At 40.1% G+C, this 18,241-nt stretch overlaps 1 protein-coding gene across 1 annotated transcript in view; it reads left to right on the forward strand.

Annotated features, from left to right (window-relative positions):
- Window positions 1-8,543: 8,543 nt before the first annotated feature.
- Window positions 8,544-18,241, forward strand: part of HMGCR (3-hydroxy-3-methylglutaryl-CoA reductase) — a 29,999-nt gene continuing 20,301 nt past the window's right edge. The window contains exons 1-6 of the mRNA XM_020998419.2: window positions 8,544-8,636; window positions 13,534-13,721; window positions 14,417-14,528; window positions 16,013-16,100; window positions 16,465-16,549; window positions 17,757-17,862. Of these exons, the coding sequence (XP_020854078.1) occupies window positions 13,557-13,721; window positions 14,417-14,528; window positions 16,013-16,100; window positions 16,465-16,549; window positions 17,757-17,862 (556 nt within the window). The 5' untranslated portion in view covers window positions 8,544-8,636; window positions 13,534-13,556. The remainder of the gene's footprint in view (window positions 8,637-13,533; window positions 13,722-14,416; window positions 14,529-16,012; window positions 16,101-16,464; window positions 16,550-17,756; window positions 17,863-18,241) is intronic.

Raw genomic sequence — 18,241 nt, forward strand, 5'->3', positions numbered from 1 at the left:
TTCTCCAGCTCATTTTACAGATGAGGAAACTGAGGCAAATGGGATTAAGTGACTTGCCCAGGCTCACACAGGTAGGAAGTGTCTGAGGCCAGATTTGAATTCAGGTCCTCCTGACTCCACTGCAATACCACCTATCCCCACAGTCACATCATCCATATGCACACATATCCACAGAGTTAGAGCTCTAATGATGAAATTAGAGATTATTTAGTGCAGAGGTAAAAAACACAGGCCCACTCAACTGCAGCCAAAATCAGATTAAAATATAATTGGGAAGCAGTAAACAAAATAAATAAAAATACAGTTGAACATATATAACGTTAATATGTGATTTTCTAAGTCAATATGAGGCCTGCAGGCATCCTTACGTCTGGATTAGTGGCCCCCATTTCTATCTGAGTTTAATACCACTCATCTAGTCCCACTACTTCATTTTTCAGATGAGGTCTCTGAAACCCAGGGAAGTGAAATCACTGGCCAAATGTCTCACGATTCATCAGTAGAGGAGTCAAGATTAAACCCAGCTCCTCTGACTCAACAATTCAGTAATCTTTCTACTATTCTATACTCCCCTAAAGAGCTGGCTACAATGGGATTTGAACTCACTCCTAGAGACCAGAACCTTAATAGCTTCTCTTTCTCATCACCTTTGCTTTCCCCCTCCCTCCTGGACAACACATCTCTGCTCATCCTTGGGCTAGGGATTTTTCCCCCAAGTGAGCGTACACTAATTCTAATTTAGACGAGGAGACAGCAGCTGATGATAAAGGGGTCTATGACTTCTATAACAAAATCTTGAGACTTCAGTTAAAAAAAAAAAAAACAAACCAGGAATGAGAGGCAGAAAAACGTCAAACACCAGTATTTCACATTTGGGCATGGTCAAGTCAGTGATGGAAACAGGCAAGTCAGAGGGAGAATACATTTTGGGGGAAAAAATACAAAATTCTATTTGTCCTACACCCATAATGTTCACAATTCAGGTGACTACCAACCTGGCCAATGTGGTAAGCATATTTTCCAAAACAAAAATTTGGACACATGTTCTAACAGGATATTCCTTGTTCAAACCCTTGCTTAAAGGGGGAGGAAGGGTAAGTACACTTTCTTGTGAAATGGGAATGGGGTAGAGATGATTTTCATTGGTGGAAGGTATCTCCACAATGGAAGTTCCCTGGACTGCCTAAATCCCAGAGCATTCACAAATATGTGTATATTCATTAGGAATTTCAGGCTCAAGCCTGAGGAGAAACAGCAATCCTCCATGGACCCAAAAATATGTCTCCTAGATGTAAGGTAGTAGATTCTTGCTGCATCTGTCTTTTGCATAGCACTTACACTGCTAAGTAGCAATATTTAGCAAGCATTTCTCATAGCAACTCCATGAAGTAGGTCAATATTGTTGATCAAGTATCTTATAGAGAAGGAAAACATCTCTTGTTGCCTTAATTTGAACGTATTTTCAATATCAAAAAGCTGTTGGGAAATGTTTTGAAATTAGGGTGACAAATACCCCATGTTCAATGAAATTGTTGAGTATTTGGAGCCTTCTCTCCTACCTAGAGGCAGCTAGATGGCACAGTACATAGAGCTCTGAAACTGGATTCAAGAAGACCTGAGTTCAGATCCAGACTCAGACACATGCTTAGCTATGGGCAAGTCACTTAAATTCTGTCTGCCTTAGTTTCCTCATCTGTAAAATGATGATAAATAATAGCATTTACTTCACAGGATTACTGTAAGGATCAGATAAATGATTATTTGTAAAGCTTTGCAAACCTTAAAAAACTATATAAATGCATGCTACTATCATTATTATTATTTTTAAGGTATCATGAACTTCTGGATATCAGGTCATAGTAACACAAGGCAAGGCAAGACAGAGCTAGAAAGGCAAAAGCTTCCAGATAGCAGACAGCTGCAGAGTGATTTTGGGAATGGAAGAAGAAACAAGCAGAAGAGAGAAAACTGAGTTGTATTCAGGAACTGTACCAGACAGTAGCAAGAGCAACAGCTTACCAAAAAAAAAAAGCCCCAGAAAGAAAAGAGGGTGACTGAATCCCAGAACACCCTGCTGCTTTCTTTATTTTCTAATAGACTTGTACTACTTTGGGTATATGAGTGTAGCAGCTTCCTTGTTTGCTGCTGCTTATGAGGAAAGCCAGGGGCAGGGCAAATAGGCAAAGAAAAGGGAGGAGCAGAAAGAAGGGAAGAGCAGATAGAAAACTATGACAAAGAATGTCATCCCAGTGAACAAGAGGAAAGAATAGTATGGTGGTACAGTAAGGAGTTCTAGATATGATTAGCTTTGCTCCTCTTACTGTATGACCTTGGCCAAGTCCTTCACCAACCTGTACCTCAGTTTCCTTCTCTGTAAAATGATGGGATAGGACAAGTTGACATCTAAGGTCTCTCCTAGCTTGAAAGCTACCAACCAATGAAAGAAGAACAGCACTCACAAATGTCCTCCCTTTTTTCTTGAGGCACATCTTTATCATGATTGGTGCTCTGAACTACTCCACTAGGATTTGTGTGGGTGGAGGGTGTGCCTGTACTTTAAGCAACATCCTTTTTTTCTCTCTCCTGACACTTTGGGATGAGAGCAAGAACCAAGCCCTTTCTATCCTGGCTGCGCCACTGAGATCCAAGACTAAGAAGGCAACATGGTGCTGTGGAAAGGGTATTGGATCTGGAGTCAGAGGCCCTGGGTAGAAATTCAGACTCTGCCACTAACAACTAATCTAACCTTGGGTAAGTCAGTCAAGCTTTCTTTGCCTTGTTCTCCTCACCTATAAAAGGAATAGGTTGACCCCAATGTCAGAGTGGGAACCTTCCAACTCTTAAGTCTATGATTCCATGATCCCATTTGTCTTCCCCTCTCACCTTCAGATCAATCTGGATCAATGGGTCCCCAGGCTCTGTGCTACCATAGGGCTCATCCTGATGCTAAAGGAAGGACATGTTATCCTGAAAAAGTACATGGTTTATGTCCCTGTGCTGTAAGAAGCCTCACTATATCTTGAGCATTCCCCTTGGTTTTTACTGTACCAAGATGTTTCTCTCTGGAGAACTGCATAAGGACCCTCTAGAGCAGGGTTTCTCAAACTGGGGTGTGAGAAAGCTTGGCAAGGTAGTGCCATCAATATTTGACAATAACTTATTATCCTATTAAAATATTAGGGAAACTCCAAATTGATCTTAGTGAGCCATGGAGAAGAAAATTTGTTAATCTATCTGGTTTATTTTGTGCATTTGTATTATAAACTCTAGAATTTGTTTCCTTTCATATTGAATAGGAGAAACAAGAAGGTTTACTGAAAACTCAGTGGGTTAGGAGACCAAAAACGTTGGGATTTTTGCTAGAAAGAAAAGCAGAGACTATCATCTTCCATTAGGGCTATTCATTGATTCACATTACCTAAAGATTACTAAGCAGCTCAAGTTGTAGGTTCACATCAGATTTAAGCCACCAAATGACACACACAGGGCTTACGCCTTTTGTTAATAATATAGCTGGTGCAAATGCTTAAACAAGTCCTACGAGCCTGAAGATTGTCAACCTCAAAAGGAAGGGCTGAGATACTTGGAAAGATAGTCACCTTTCATTATTCAGATGAAAGCTGCACAACTTAACTTTCCAGCCTTATAGCACACGATCCCTTGGACCCCTTCACATACCTACTCTACTTCTATGTCTCTGTTAACAACATCTCCCCTGTGCACGAAATAGGGATACCCCACCCCACCCCCCGCCTGACATACATACACCTTTCCTATCTCTTGAAATCATTCTCTTCCATCAGTGCCCAGCTTATAGGCTACCTCCTCTAGGAAATCTTCCCTTATCCACCCAAAAGTGAAGTGATTCCCCCCCCAAAAAAAAAAACCCAACTCTTCTAGCACTTCGGTTCTTTCCAAAGCACTTATCACATTCTAATTCTCTTGGAGTTAGTTGTGTTTACAAATTATATCTCCTGTTAGATTGTCACCTTCTGGTAGTGACATTTTTTTTTTGGTGAGGCAATCAGGGTTAAGTGACTTACTTGCCCTGGGTCACACAGGTAGTAAGTGTCATGTATCTGGGACTGGATTTGAACTCATGTCCTCCTGACTCTAAGGCCAGAGCTCTATCCACTGCACCACCTAGCTGCCCTAGATTGTCATCTTCTAAAGAACAAATATTATATCCGATTTTATCTTTGTATTGGGGTCCAGAACTGAAAACAAGTGAGATGGAATGGATTGCCTCTGGGAAACTGCACAGTATTTTTAAGACTCCAAGTTTTTCCCCAAAAAAACCAAAGACCCATCTTTTTTTAACATCAGCATTCTTATGTCTTGAAAGATATGGAATACTTAAGTCTCTAAAGCATTAAATTTGCAGATCACCCAAGGGTATTGTAGAGGGGCGCAGAATATTAGTAATGAAGAACTGGGCAGGAAAAACAGCTTAAAGGATGTCATCAGAGAGCAGTAAGACCAGAAAAGGAGATGGCCTCGTCATGTACTAGAGGGCTGACATATGAACAACGTACACGCTCCACTGATATCTATATCCATTCAATGTCAAGAGCTCTAAAGAAAGGCCACCAGTACATTCAGTGGACTCCACCTGGAGGATTTATACAAACAACAATATCATAGGATGAAAAGGTAAAGATGGGTTGCAGTTTGCACTGTTGGAAGAAGTACCCATAGCAGTAACATCAGAGCCTCACTTAAGCTACGCCTAGCACAGAACTTTGCACATGGGTCGGAGATCCTTTAAAACACTGAATTTATTGAATAGCAGGTATCAGGTGCCAGTATGCACTGGATCCCTCTATGCCCCCCCCAAGGGGGATTCTGAATAATCTCAATTTTAGTCAATGTAAAATGTCTTTAGTGTTGTTGACTCAAGACTCTTTGTCAACTTGTCCCCAAGTTGCTCTACGCTCACTTTGCCAAACTCTCTGGCCTGCTTTTCTGTTCTAATCAAGCTACACTTGCTTCTCCTATAGCCACCTCATAGGATCATAGATTTAGAGCTAAAGGAACTTCAGAGGTCACTGGGTCCAACCCCTTCAATTTTAGGAAACTGAGAACTGGGGAGGCTAATCAACTTGCCCCAAGGGGAGAGCAGAGACTTGAACCCACATCCTCTGAGTCCAAATGCACCATTATTTTCACCACTTCCTAATCCCTGGTATCTATCATCCACAAAACTTCCATTCACTTAGTCAAAATCTACCCAGAAGTTTTAAAAGGATGAACACAAAGGGAAAAGGAAATATTCAAAATCTATTGAAAGCTAGGATTTAGAGCTAGAAGGTTCTTAAAAGGCCATGTATTCCTACCCCTTTACAGATAAGAAAATAGGTATGGAAGGTAAGAATATAAATTAAGTGCATAAGAGCAATCCTTACAAAAGGAAATTACTTGACCAGGCTCATGCAATTAGCCAGTATAAGTAGAACTGGCGCTTGAGTCCAGTCTTCTCTAAGTTAGTTCAGTCCTTTTTATATACCATACTGCTTCTCCAAATGTGAGAAATCTCACTGACATTGTTAGACAAAAAAAAAACCACCCAAAGAAATAAAAGAATGTTTTTACAGGTTAGCAAGAGGTAGAGAAAACTCTAAAGGTGGAGGCTATATCTTCGGTATTATCTGGTATCTGTGGGTAAGGAAAATATTTTAATATTAAAACAATTGCTGCAAAGCAACATCAAAATATTTGCAGGATTATATGATGCATGCTAATATAGACTAGAATTAAGACAGAATTATCTGATCATAGTAAAATGAACAATTTGATCAATAACATGCCAAGAAATGAGACAAGTAAAGTCAGGAGAGCAATTGATTTAAGGGCAGATTAAGAGATGAAATTTCAGTGTCATTCATTCCTTAGAAAGAACCATACTCTTACTAACTGTGTGACCCTCGGCAAGTCACTCAACCCCAATTGCCTGAAAAAAAAAAAAGAACCATACTAAATGGAAATTTTATAAATGCTATGTTCTGAGGCTTTTAGGTCAATAGACACTTTTAATAAATCAAGACAAATATGGTATTGAATTCCAAATGGAGGGGAAAAAAACAAAATGAGAAGCATGCAGTTAATTTTTTCAGAGGTTATGTCTATGTCCACAACTAGAGAGTTATACTGTTTTTGAGCTGGCATTTCCATTTAGTTTATCCCCATAATTTGAGATTCCTTGGGGCCCAAGGAAGCTGACTGGAAACAGATCAGAGTAGTGGGGCCAGAGCTAGTATTCAAGTCTCCAGCCAGATTCCCCACAGAATGGATTTTTTCACTTTACTACACTACTTCTCAAATATGCTAGTTTTTATTTGGGCTTTTAAAAAATACAGGTATATAGTAGTTTCATACATTTGACAAATATTTAATAAATTTCTGCTAGGCAATAAACACTGTGCTGTAAGGGGTAGCTACAGAGACAAAAACAGCACCTGATCCCAGAGATTACATTCTACTAGTGGTGGGGCAGGGCAAGAGGCAGGATGTAAACATAGGTAACTAAATGCAAAATATCTACACAGTAAATCAAAGTAATTTCAGTGGGGAGGTGGGAGTAGGGAAGAAGCACCAGCAGTAGAGAATAGGGGGCTAAGATAGGCTTTCTGTAGGCCCAGGTGAGGAGGGAATACATTCCAGACATAGGGGACAGCTCTGAGCAGAACCACAGAGAAGGGAGGTAGAATGCGGTGTTTCAGGAACAGCAAGTAGATCAATTGGGCTGAAACATGGAGGGTAGGAAGGAAGGTAAGATTTAATCATTCCATTCTGGTAGGGTAGGATGGGGCATATTCTATCCCACAGTAAACTGGGAGCCTACTGGAGCTTCCTGAAGAGGGCAATGATGTGGCTGGGCTATGTTAAAGGAATATCCATTTAGTAGCTGTGTAGAAGATGGATTGGAATGACAAGATCACCATTTTAGAGCTAGAAGGGCCCTACCTTACAGGCCACTGCCTCCCACCTCTTCATATTACAGATGAGGAAACTGTAGGACAGAAAGTAAGTGACTTAGGGTCTCACAGCAATCAGATGCCTGTAATAGGATGTTGAACCCAGGATCTTTCTGACTCCAAGTCTAGTACACTATATGATAGCATGCTGGTTCTCAAATAGAGAGGAGAAAGACAGGAGGGGGGACTAATTAGGAAGCTGTTAAACTAATCCAGCCCAGACATGATGAAGGGCCTCACCTAGAGTGGTTGCAGTGAAAGGACTTTTCAAATTTGAGATGTTATGCAGGTCAAGAGGCATTTATTAAGTGTCTATTAATGGGCTAGTAAGACAGTCCTGGCCCTCAAGGAGCTCTGCAAGAATATATGAGACCTAAAAAGTGACTGGATATTGAGGTGGGGGTGGGGGTAAGGAAAAGGACAGACTCATGGATGACTCCAATGTCTGGGAACCCCAGGGACTGGAAACTGGTGGTGCCTTCAATATAAAGAAAAGTTAAGAAGTGGGTAGAAGTGGGGGGAAACGAGTTCTCTTTTGGGTCTGTTGAGTTTGAGATGACTTAGAGTAATAAATGTTAATTAGCTACAGCTGAGACTGAAATGTACTGTATCAGACAGATAAGTTATTTTAAATGCATAAATCTATGTAATGATAGCTTACCTATTGCTACTTAACTCTAATACATATTGGGGCTCCAACTTAAGCACACATAGGAAAAGAGAACTATAACTTGCAGTTCTTAGTCTATAATATACAATTCACTTTGCTCTCCTGGGCCTCAGTTTCTTGACATATAAAAGGACTGGGGGTTGGGCCAGACGTTCCCTAAGGACACTTCTGGCTGCTAACATTTCACTGCCTACAACCTAGCTTTAGTTTTGGCATTAATTGTGACAGATGCTCATCATCCCCAATTGTCCTTAAATCAAGGAGGTTGCCAATTCAGAGAAGTCTGGCTTTCCACTCCTCTTCGGTGACTGGGCCATGTACAAACTATTCAATGGCTTGACTAAGACTTCCCAGGACAATTCTTTGGATGGAATTTTACCTGTTCCAATGCTTTGATCCATACTTCCCTCCTCTCCTTCAGTCCCTCCCAGTGCCCTTCAAGTTCTTTCCACTGGTTCTGCAACATAATCCTTTTTCTCCTCCTCCGTTACAGCCCCTACATTCCAGACCTGAAATGACGTCTACGTCACAGTCTCCATTCCCCCAGCCAAAGCCCAATTTCCCCATCCCCATCTTCACCTTCGCAAACCCCTCCCGACCTCACCCTTCACATCCTTTATCCCTTTATACTAGGCTCTTTGATGCCTATACTCCCAGGGCCCGCTGACCAATGGGCTCCGGCGGCTCCAGGAGCCAGGCTCCCCATTGGTTGGCGAGCCATGGTGAGAGATGGTGCGTTCTCTCTTCTCTGAACCCACTCAGGGCTGTGGGCGGTTGTTAAGGCGACCGTTGGTGAGGTAAGGCCGTCAGGCCGGCACTCGCCCCTGTGATTGGCTGGGCGATCGGACGATCCTCTCTGATTGGCCGCGACCTCTTCAGCTCCCTGCGTGCGTAAGTTGGTGGTTCCTTCCGCTCCGCGTCTCCGTTGAAAGGAGACTGCTGTCCGAACGGCCGAGCCTGGGATCCCAGAGGCTTTCCAGGGCGGCGGCGAGGTGAGGAAGGGCGCCTGCCCCGGGTCAGAGACGGGATGGGCGGAGGTGGAGCTGGGTGGAGATCAAAGTCTACCCCATGGCCGCTCTCAGAGGTCTTGGTGGAGCCCGGGAGGCGCCCGTCCGCGGCGAGGGCGGTGGACGGGAGCCGGCTCTACCGGTACCGGCCCGCGGGGCCCCGAGGACGCGGAGGGAGCCGCCCTCCGTCCTTGAGGCCCGGGCGGGCTGTTCCAACCGCTGGAGCCGACGCGGTGGGTGGGTGCGTGCGTGCGGCCGAAGGTCCGTGGTCCGAGCGGTCAGTGCCGCCCGTCCCCTCCCTTCTCTTCTCCCTTGCCGGGAGAACTGCACTGGGGCTCGCCCCCGGCCCCGGGGCAGCCGCGGGCGGAGATGAGCGCGGAGGAGGCTGCGGAAAGGGGGTCCCGGGCGGGGGCGGTCACGCCCTGTGCGTCAGTCCGCACCCGCAGTAGCGCCTGCTGGACCGGGGCCGAGGGAGCCCCGGACACGTCTGACTGACCCAGAAAAGAGCGGTAACCCCCGGGCAGGTGCCAGTGACTTTATCGGGGCAGTGAAGGTGAATGGGGATGGAGTGGAAGAGGATGCCCAGGGGGCTGCCCGGGGACCCTAAATGATTTTCTTGTAGGGAGAAGTGGGGGTGGGGAAGGTGGGGTTTGAATAGGCTGTCAACCCTCGCATCTCCAGTTCAGCTGTTGGAGATTTCCCATAATTGGTTAGGCACAGGGGAAAAAGCAAAGCAAATGAAAATTGTCTTAAAAGTCCCAAATACCGGTGTCACTTCTTTTGGAAGAACGATTTCTGCCATTCCCTTGCCTTTGCTTTTCTTTGTATCCCGAATACAGTGCCTGATATGGTGTAAGAGGTTAATAAATGCTTGTTTGACTGACTGACTTGTACATGTCTAGTTTGGAGTTCTTGATGGGCTGAAAGCTTAGGCAGCATGTTTCATCTCTAGGTCAGTCCTAATTTCAGCACGGATTACCTATTAATAAAATTGGAAGAATTGTTGAGTCCTAGTTCTAAAATTAATGAATGCATGCCCATGTCAAAAAAAATCAGCCTTTTTGTATCATAGTGATACCGATTACATTAAAGATCACTTAATAGGCCAGAATCTTCATATTAAAAGTTAAAGAAGCTGAGGACAAGTGACAACAGCTGACCTCAAGATAATAGGGTTGTTGGCTGAGCGAGTCAGGATGAAAACCTTCATTTTCTGTCCTTCTAGTCTGGTATTCTTTCCATGCTTCCAGATTGGCAATCTCAGCAGATAACCAACTAGAGCCTACTTTAGTCTCCTATTAGGAGTGGTGCTTTAGTGGAAAGTTTGAAAGATCCATTGTCAGGATAGTAGTATTCAATACATCAAATACTTATTAAACATCCACAACATGCTGAAGTAAATCTAGCAATATATGTTAGATGATGTGGAGTTACTAAAAAACATAGCCCTCCTTTCCCTCAAGGAGACAAGGTACACACACTTTAAATAATCAGAACAATAAGTATAGAACTTGTTTGATGGACAAGACTATTATTTATGTCTTTGTAGCCCCACAACCTAGCATCGTCCCTTGCCACCTAGTGGGTGCTTTGGGAGGATGAAGGTTGGGGAGGAAAGGGAAGGAAGCCCACCGGGAATGATTGACTGATAGGATGGCAAGTTAAACAACTTGCCCATGATCTCACCAATAGTATGCCTTAAAGGAAAGCTCGAACTCAGACCGTCCTGATGCCAAAGGCAGCAGTTTATTCAATATGCATTATGCTCGTACTACTTTTCTTATTATATAAAGCCCTTTACAAAGTATTATGTGAATGTAAGCATTATTATAGGTGTGTAATGAAAATTTATTGAATTTAATGTTTGGTAATAAATGTTAGGGGAGATAAGAGATGAAAGAAATCAATTTTGGCCCAAGTGCTTGGGACTGCATTTTGTTATGGCAAAATAACAGTTTTATGCTATTGAAAGACCATGTTTCAAGGCCATTCATCCCTCTGAATGAATAAACCAGGGCATATACTGTCTTAATAACAAGGGAATAGTAGTAGCTTGTGAGAAATGGGTGCCAAAAAGGTGGTTCACACACACACACACACACACACACACACACACACACACACACTTCTGAATAAATCTGGTTACAAAATTTATATTAAGTGTTCTACAAGCTTCTGTGAGAAGGGGTGAGGAGTACAGAGTGTAGGCCAGATCAGGCTTTTTTTTTCCTTACATGTTATAAAGACTCTAGCCAGAGAAGACAATATTATAGGATTGTGAAGGATTGAAAACCTTTTTCCATTTTGGGAGGCTCCCTGGAAATTTTCTTTGTAATGAGTATGTCTTAAGAATACTAAAGAAATTGTGGCATCAGATGATTTATTCTCTACTGCTTTCAATTCAGCTTATAGTTGAACTAATTTTTATTTTTATTTTCTGAGGACTGGGAATCATTTTGATATGCCAGCTTCAAAAAATAATTCACTTCAGTGAATATTCTTATGAGGTGCTACATTAGGCTAGATCCCCCAATATATGATTGCAAATACAAAGGAACTTATATAGTGTAGGTATCATGCAGCAGACTCTATTGTAAATTAGTCCAGAATCTAAAGCAAAGTTTTCAGATTGATTTTCAACCCATTTGTCTTAGGTCCTGTTCACTGAATAGATTATAAATTTCTGAATCTAACTGATAAGGTGTCTTGCCCAGCATCAATGTGTAGACAAAGTGTTTAACAAATGCTTTTCGGTCCTGAAAATAAATGTTACAGTCATTTTTAGAGTCTAAGTTGTAGATACATCATACCTGCATGTAGGTTACTAGAATCTATTACTTTTAAAGCATAAGAAAAGAACTGCCTGCAAAGCAATTTTTAAAGGTGCTTTTCTTAGCGTTGATATGATGTAAACAATAAGTTCTCTAGGATGTCAGAAATTAACGTGGGCTAAAATGCTTTGTGTTTCATTGGGTTATATATACTAGTGGTTTCAAACTTAAATAGAAACAGAGGGGCCACATATTAGAAAATCACAAATTAATATTCTCTGCTTATTGTATTTTAATTTATTCTGTTAACCATTTCCCAATTCTATTGATATTTGGTTCCAGCTGGAGAGTTTGGGGGCAGTAGTTTGACACTTCTGTAGGTAACTCCTTGCCTCAAAAGAGTACTGTGAGATTCAGATGAGAGAGTATATGACAAAATACTTTGAATCCTGTAAAGGCTTTTAGACATACTTTCACTTTGTTTGCATAATGAAGTGTGTAATATGTATGTGTGTATATGTGTGTGTGTATCTCCATATCCTTGTTTCTTGAGCTATAAGATATGTACATTGTATTCATTGATTTTTAGGTTGTCCTTGTAGTTTGGTGGATAAATTAGATCTTTATAGCAATATTTTGTGTTACTCTGGATCTATGATTTCATTGGTATAAAGAACTCCTGGTGACTTTTATTAAGAGTTGCTAGGACCCTAAGAGTTTAAATAATTTGCCCACAGTAAACAAAATCAGTGTGGGTCAAAGGTGGAAATTGAACTCATGTCTTCCTGATCAGGAGGCCTATTTTGTATCCACCAAGCTGAGCTGGTTGTGGCAGTTCTATTATATGCTCTTTAAAATTCTTTCAATTGTTGGACAATTCTAATGTTATTGACCATGTAAATCACTGCCAGCCTTTAAATGGGGAGTAGTTGTATTTTTTGATCCAAGTGACTTTTAAAAAAAAATTTTTTTGACCAGTATCTAAAGTTGCTGACAGAATTCTCTAAGAAACTGCCTCTTTTAATATATTTTAAGCTGTTTTTTTTTCTTTTTTCTTTTAGTTATGGAAAAACTTTACTTCTCTACTGGGACATATTGCCTTTATTTCATTTTTTCCTTATGTAGATCTGATGGCAATTCTATTTGCTGCTATAAATGTCACTGTTTTACATTCAGAATAACAACAGTGAGCCTAGTGGCATTATGGTTGTGATTTTTTTCCCTTGAGGCTTAATTTTTCAACCTTAGTTTCCTCTTGATTCTCATGGATGATTAATGTGCTCGTAATAAATGTTCATTTTAGCATAGAAAATTTTGACTCTAAGATTACAGGTCCTGAATTTAGTCAGTCTTGAGAGTCTTGACTTGTACAAATCATCATGGTGAGCATTTCTCAGTTTTAAGGTAATTCTTAAATTCTTCATGAAATATGGGTTTATCTGGGTGGCTGTTTAAGATATTTTTCATCAGAAAATATCCATGCACGTTAGAGGAAATCCTCTGTGGGAGATTCAGCCAAGATGTAAAGGGAAAAAACTCTATAAAGCTTCTTGGGGATTATGAATTGTGTGGATGTATAATATGGTCACCCATGCTTTTTATTCTACTTCTGCAGGCTACAGTAGCTGTTTGTAAGTAAAATAGAATCTATGTAGTTAGAACAAAAGACAGCCTTCTAGAGGAAGTATTGGTTTCTTCGTCTTTAAAATGAGGCTGTTAGACTGAATATAGTAGAGGCTCTAGTAGGGACTGGATTTGTGGGGTCTTTTCTAGCTCTAAACTTCTGTGAGTCTGTGGACAGTAGTCTGGACAAATTATGGTAAATGAATGTAATGGAATATTATTGCACTCTAAGAAATGGCAAAAATAACATTCAGAGAAACATGAAAAGAATCATATGCACTGATAGAGAAGTGTACCAGATAGGATCTGTTCTTTTTGATTTGTACACTACTACTGCACTCAGATACTGTCAGGTAATATTTTATTAATGTTACATGTGCAGGATACCATGCTATATTAAATACAAGGCAGTTACAGCTTGTTTCCTCCAAATGCATCTATCATCTAGAGCAGTGAAAAATAACTACTACTCATTTGATATCTTTCAGCATCAAAGGACTCAGGGGCTACAATGTTGTCAAGACTCTTCCGAATGCATGGCCTCTTTGTGGCATCCCATCCTTGGGAAGTCATAGTGGGGACTGTGACACTTACCATCTGTATGATGTCCATGAACATGTTTACTGGTAATGACAAAATCTGTGGCTGGAATTATGAATGTCCAAAGTTTGAAGAAGTAAGTTAAATATATTTTGATACTTTTTTTTTTGAGGTAAAATAAATATTGTCTTATGGTGTTATTGTTTAGTAGTAACAATCTAAAAATTTAATGAACACAGTAGTTTTACTATTTTAAAGAAAGTAGACTTAAGTCCTGGACTCCTTAGTGTAGGGAATTAATTACTGATATGGTAATTCCTTATTTCCATTAATGCAGATAGGCAATTTACAGTCAGAAAAAATTAACTGAGGCCTTGAAAGGTTAAATTATTTCCCTGTGGTCACACAAGGTAGTTTGTGGCAAGGGCAGGCCTTGAACTTTGCAAAGTCTTCCTTACTCCAGGGCACTTTCTTTCCATTACACCATGGTGGCTCACTTTCACTATTGTATGCATGCATTTATATTGATACTCTGGAAATAGGTAGCATTTGGGTGGAGATGAACTGTTTTTCTTGGAGTATACATAATTTAGTTTTTGTGGCAGAGTGATTTATAATGCTTAGCAGTAACAAATTGCTGCTGCGTTATCATGGTGAAACTGGTTGAATTACACAAAACAGACCTTTATTAAACTGGCTTTTTGTGTAATTTTTTTGTTTTGGAAACTTGATGTGTTGCTAATGTGCAGAATAATGAGGTATAAAAATTACCTTTTTTGGCTATTTTTAAAAGTAATCAATATTTTCTTTTTTTCTCTACTCCCATAACAGGATGTTTTAAGCAGTGATATTATCATTCTGACAATTACACGATGCATAGCAATCCTTTATATTTACTTCCAGTTCCAGAATCTAAGGCAGCTTGGATCAAAATATATTTTGGGTAATCTTTTGTTTGTTTTTAGCTTCTCTTTCCTCAAACGTCTTCAGATCCTGTCATGTTTTCTACTGTGTTTTACCATGTAGGCATACATAACCTATTACTCTAGTTCCACATAATGTTACATGTGTATTTTTACCTTTACATATGAGAAATATTTGCTATTCTCCTTTTCTTTATTGGAATGAACCAAAGATGTTTATTGATACTTGGAAAAATTGCAACCCTAAATTTCCCTTTGTAGCTTTTAATACTGTTGTTACCCCAGCTCTCTCTTCCTTTGGATTCCTTAACACTACTCTGTCTTGATTCTTTTTTCTAATTACTTCTCTCATTCTTCTCTCCTGTGAAGTATGGGTGTTCCCCTAAGCCTTTGTGCTGAGCACTCTTTCTTCTTTATACTCTCCCTTGATATCAGCTTCCTTGGGCCCAATGATTATCTCTGTGCAGGTGACTTCCAAATCTTTCTGTCTCTCCCTAATCCCACTCCTTAGTTACAGTCTCACATTACCAGTTGCTTGCTGGATATCGCCAGGGCTTCCATTAAGTTTCTGCATTTTGGTTGAGTACATCATCATCTTTCAGCCACAGGTTAATAAGTCACATTAGTCACGTCATCTTTCAGTCACAGGTTAATGACCCATGGCATGATCCTTGACTCTTCCCACTCCCTCACACTCATACGACTTTTAATTATAGCTCCACAGCATTTCTTGCGTTATTCCTATTTTCTCCATTCATATAATCATCTGTTGCCTGGACTATTGCAGTAGCCTCCCGATTGGTCTGTTTCCGGTCTTTTTCCCCTCTCCAGACCACCATGGTCAGAGAAGTGTTCGCAAAACACAGTTCTGACCATGTGACTCTCCTGCTTTTCAGTGACTTCCCTTTGCTTCTGTTATAAAATGCAGACCCCTCAACCAGGCATTTAAAGCCCTTTCACAGTCTGTCTCTCCACTACCTTTCCAGTTCTAATTCATATAATCCTTTTTGTATACTTTCCTTCCTCTCAGTTAGCTGTTCCCCCTGCACAAGATTTCATCTTCTGCCTGTGTCTTTGCATGAGTGATACCCTCACCCCTGACCTGAATTGCATCCATTATCACCTGTGCCTCTTAAAGTGTGCAGCTTTGAAGGATTCAAAGCCCAGCTGAGGCTCAAACTCCTACCCAAAGCATCCCCTGATTCCTTGTCCCCAGGTATTAGAACTCCCCTCCTGATGAAATTATTTTTGCATTGCTCTGTATATACTTTGTGTTTACTAACCTATATACATTAGGCCATTCAGTAAAATACATAATCTCCGTGAGGTCAGACACCATCTCATTTTTGCCTTGTGTCCCCAGTGCCTAGTACAGTGTCTTGCATATAGTAGGTGCTTAAGAAATGGTTATTGAATATTTGCATATAATACACAACTGGCTTTGTGGATATAATTTTTAGAAAGATGCATCACTTTTATTTTGTTCATGATTTTTTTATTTTAGGTATCGCTGGCCTTTTTACCATCTTCTCAAGCTTTGTCTTCAGCACAGTTGTTATTCATTTCTTAGATAAAGAGTTGACTGGCCTGAAGTGAGTATTTAATACTTAAACCATACTCTGTGTCTAAATATAAGTAAATAATAAGTTAACATTTTAAAATTCGTTTTTTGCTACAACAATCCAAAGATTTGGAAGATGGCATTGGAGGGTAGCACTTCCAGACAACATTTTTCTGAATCTAGAGTCAGTCACACATGAATGAGTGAATGCGCATATATTCAATAGATGTAAACAGGCACTCACTATATGCAACTTGAGAAAACTGGAAGGAAATAGATAGGACATGACTCTTGCACTTCGGGAGCATATGCTTATAATATATTGGTAGCATAGTGTCTTTAAAAAACTGTTTCAACAATGATTTTTTTATATTTCCAATCATCTTGTTTTTCAGTGAAGCTTTGCCCTTTTTTCTGCTCTTGATCGACCTTTCCCGAGCCAGTGCTTTAGCAAAGTTTGCCCTCAGTTCTAACTCACAGGTAAGTGCTACCTATTATGATTCTTTGGTTTAGCATATGAATTAACAGTCAGGGCAGTAGTGCTCCTGAGTAAAGGAACTTTTGGAGTGGCTCTGTGATTGCAGTGGTTATAGAAGCCAGACAACTCCCGTGGATCAGCACTTACTCTACCACTTCATAGGCTCACTGAGAGATTACATGACTTGCCTAGGGGTAACAGCCAGTATGTGTCAGGTGGGACATGAATTCACTATGCCATGGTGCTTCTCTACAAAAGGAATAGTAGCTTGAAATTCAGGAATTGCAAAAGGTAACAAGTGTTGCTATGAAAATTCATAGACTGATTTCAGTTTGTGGGGTTTAGCTGGTAAAATCATTCTCATTGCTTTTTATAGTCAGACCACAGATAGCACAACTCAGACTTTACTATAATTTGGAATCTTACACTTTCTCATAATGAAGAATTTGGAATTTTAGAACAGCTTATTGAAAGGAACCCCTTTATGGGGTTGATTCATTTCCAAACTGTTTTATTCTTTCCTGTCCAAGTGTAGCATATTGGATACACTAGTGACTTCAGATAATCTGACATTTTAAACCATTGTATATCAACCTACACAAAACTTTAATTTGCTTAAAAAATAACAAAACTACATGAAAAAACTATTTACTCTCCCAAAATTTAGTTCTGGTGTGGTTTATGTATATGGTTGATAGGACCTATACACTCTGTCTTGGCATATTGACAGGAATATGATTCTGGTTTTATTATAATGATGAATATGATGTCTCAAGTATAAAATTGCAAGTCAAGTCCTGCTACTGATAGAGAAAATATAAATCTCCTAATGCTGTATTATCACCTCAATTTCCCTCCCGTTATCACCCTGCCCCCCAAAAAGTAAAAACATAAACTTGGAAGTTGGCTTAAAGAATTAATGCACCTTTAGAAGAAAGATTATACTCAGAAATGTTACCTCTGCTTTGTTCAGTGGAAAGGAAAGCAGTGTCTGTATCTTCTCCTCCTCCACACAGCATTCTGAATTGTAATTTCAGCAGCCTTGTAGTTTTCCGTTAGTTCATCATGACTCTATTCTTTTTCTAGAAGCCATAAAAAACTCAGTAAAAGACTGGATTTAGATTTTTTTGTTGTTGGTACCTATGTAACACTTAAAACACTTACTTCTTTTGCCTGTAGCCAACATTAATGGGATATTTTGTATTTTAGGATGAAGTAAGAGAAAACATTGCCCGTGGAATGGCAATCTTAGGCCCAACTTTTACACTTGATGCCCTCGTTGAATGTCTTGTGATTGGTGTTGGTACCATGTCAGGTGAGTGAGTAGTTCTTTCATTACATTTTAGAATAAATGTATATGGAATAAGTTAAGTTCTTAGCTTTAGTCTGGCCAAATTTTAGTCCCTGTCTGGGGTCTGACATTTAGAATTTGATTGCATATCAGCGTGCCTTGAAGTAATAGGTACTTAGTAAATATTTGTCCAATTTGATAGGAAATAGGGCTAGATCTGTTTAAGGATTGGTTCTTCAGAGTTTATATGTGATGAATTCTTGTTTATTTGCCCCAATGGAGAATTATTTGCCTTAGAATAAATAGATTGTTTTTAGTAGTTAATTGCTTTACCCCTCCCTTTTCCTCCATCTGTTACTGTAACCATTGATTACCCAACTAAGTCATCTTCCTACCACTCTCC

Source organism: Phascolarctos cinereus, unplaced genomic scaffold (assembly GCF_003287225.1).
Source record: "Phascolarctos cinereus isolate Bilbo 61053 unplaced genomic scaffold, phaCin_HiC Scaffold_4;HRSCAF=312, whole genome shotgun sequence".
Taxonomy (NCBI): domain Eukaryota; kingdom Metazoa; phylum Chordata; class Mammalia; order Diprotodontia; family Phascolarctidae; genus Phascolarctos; species Phascolarctos cinereus.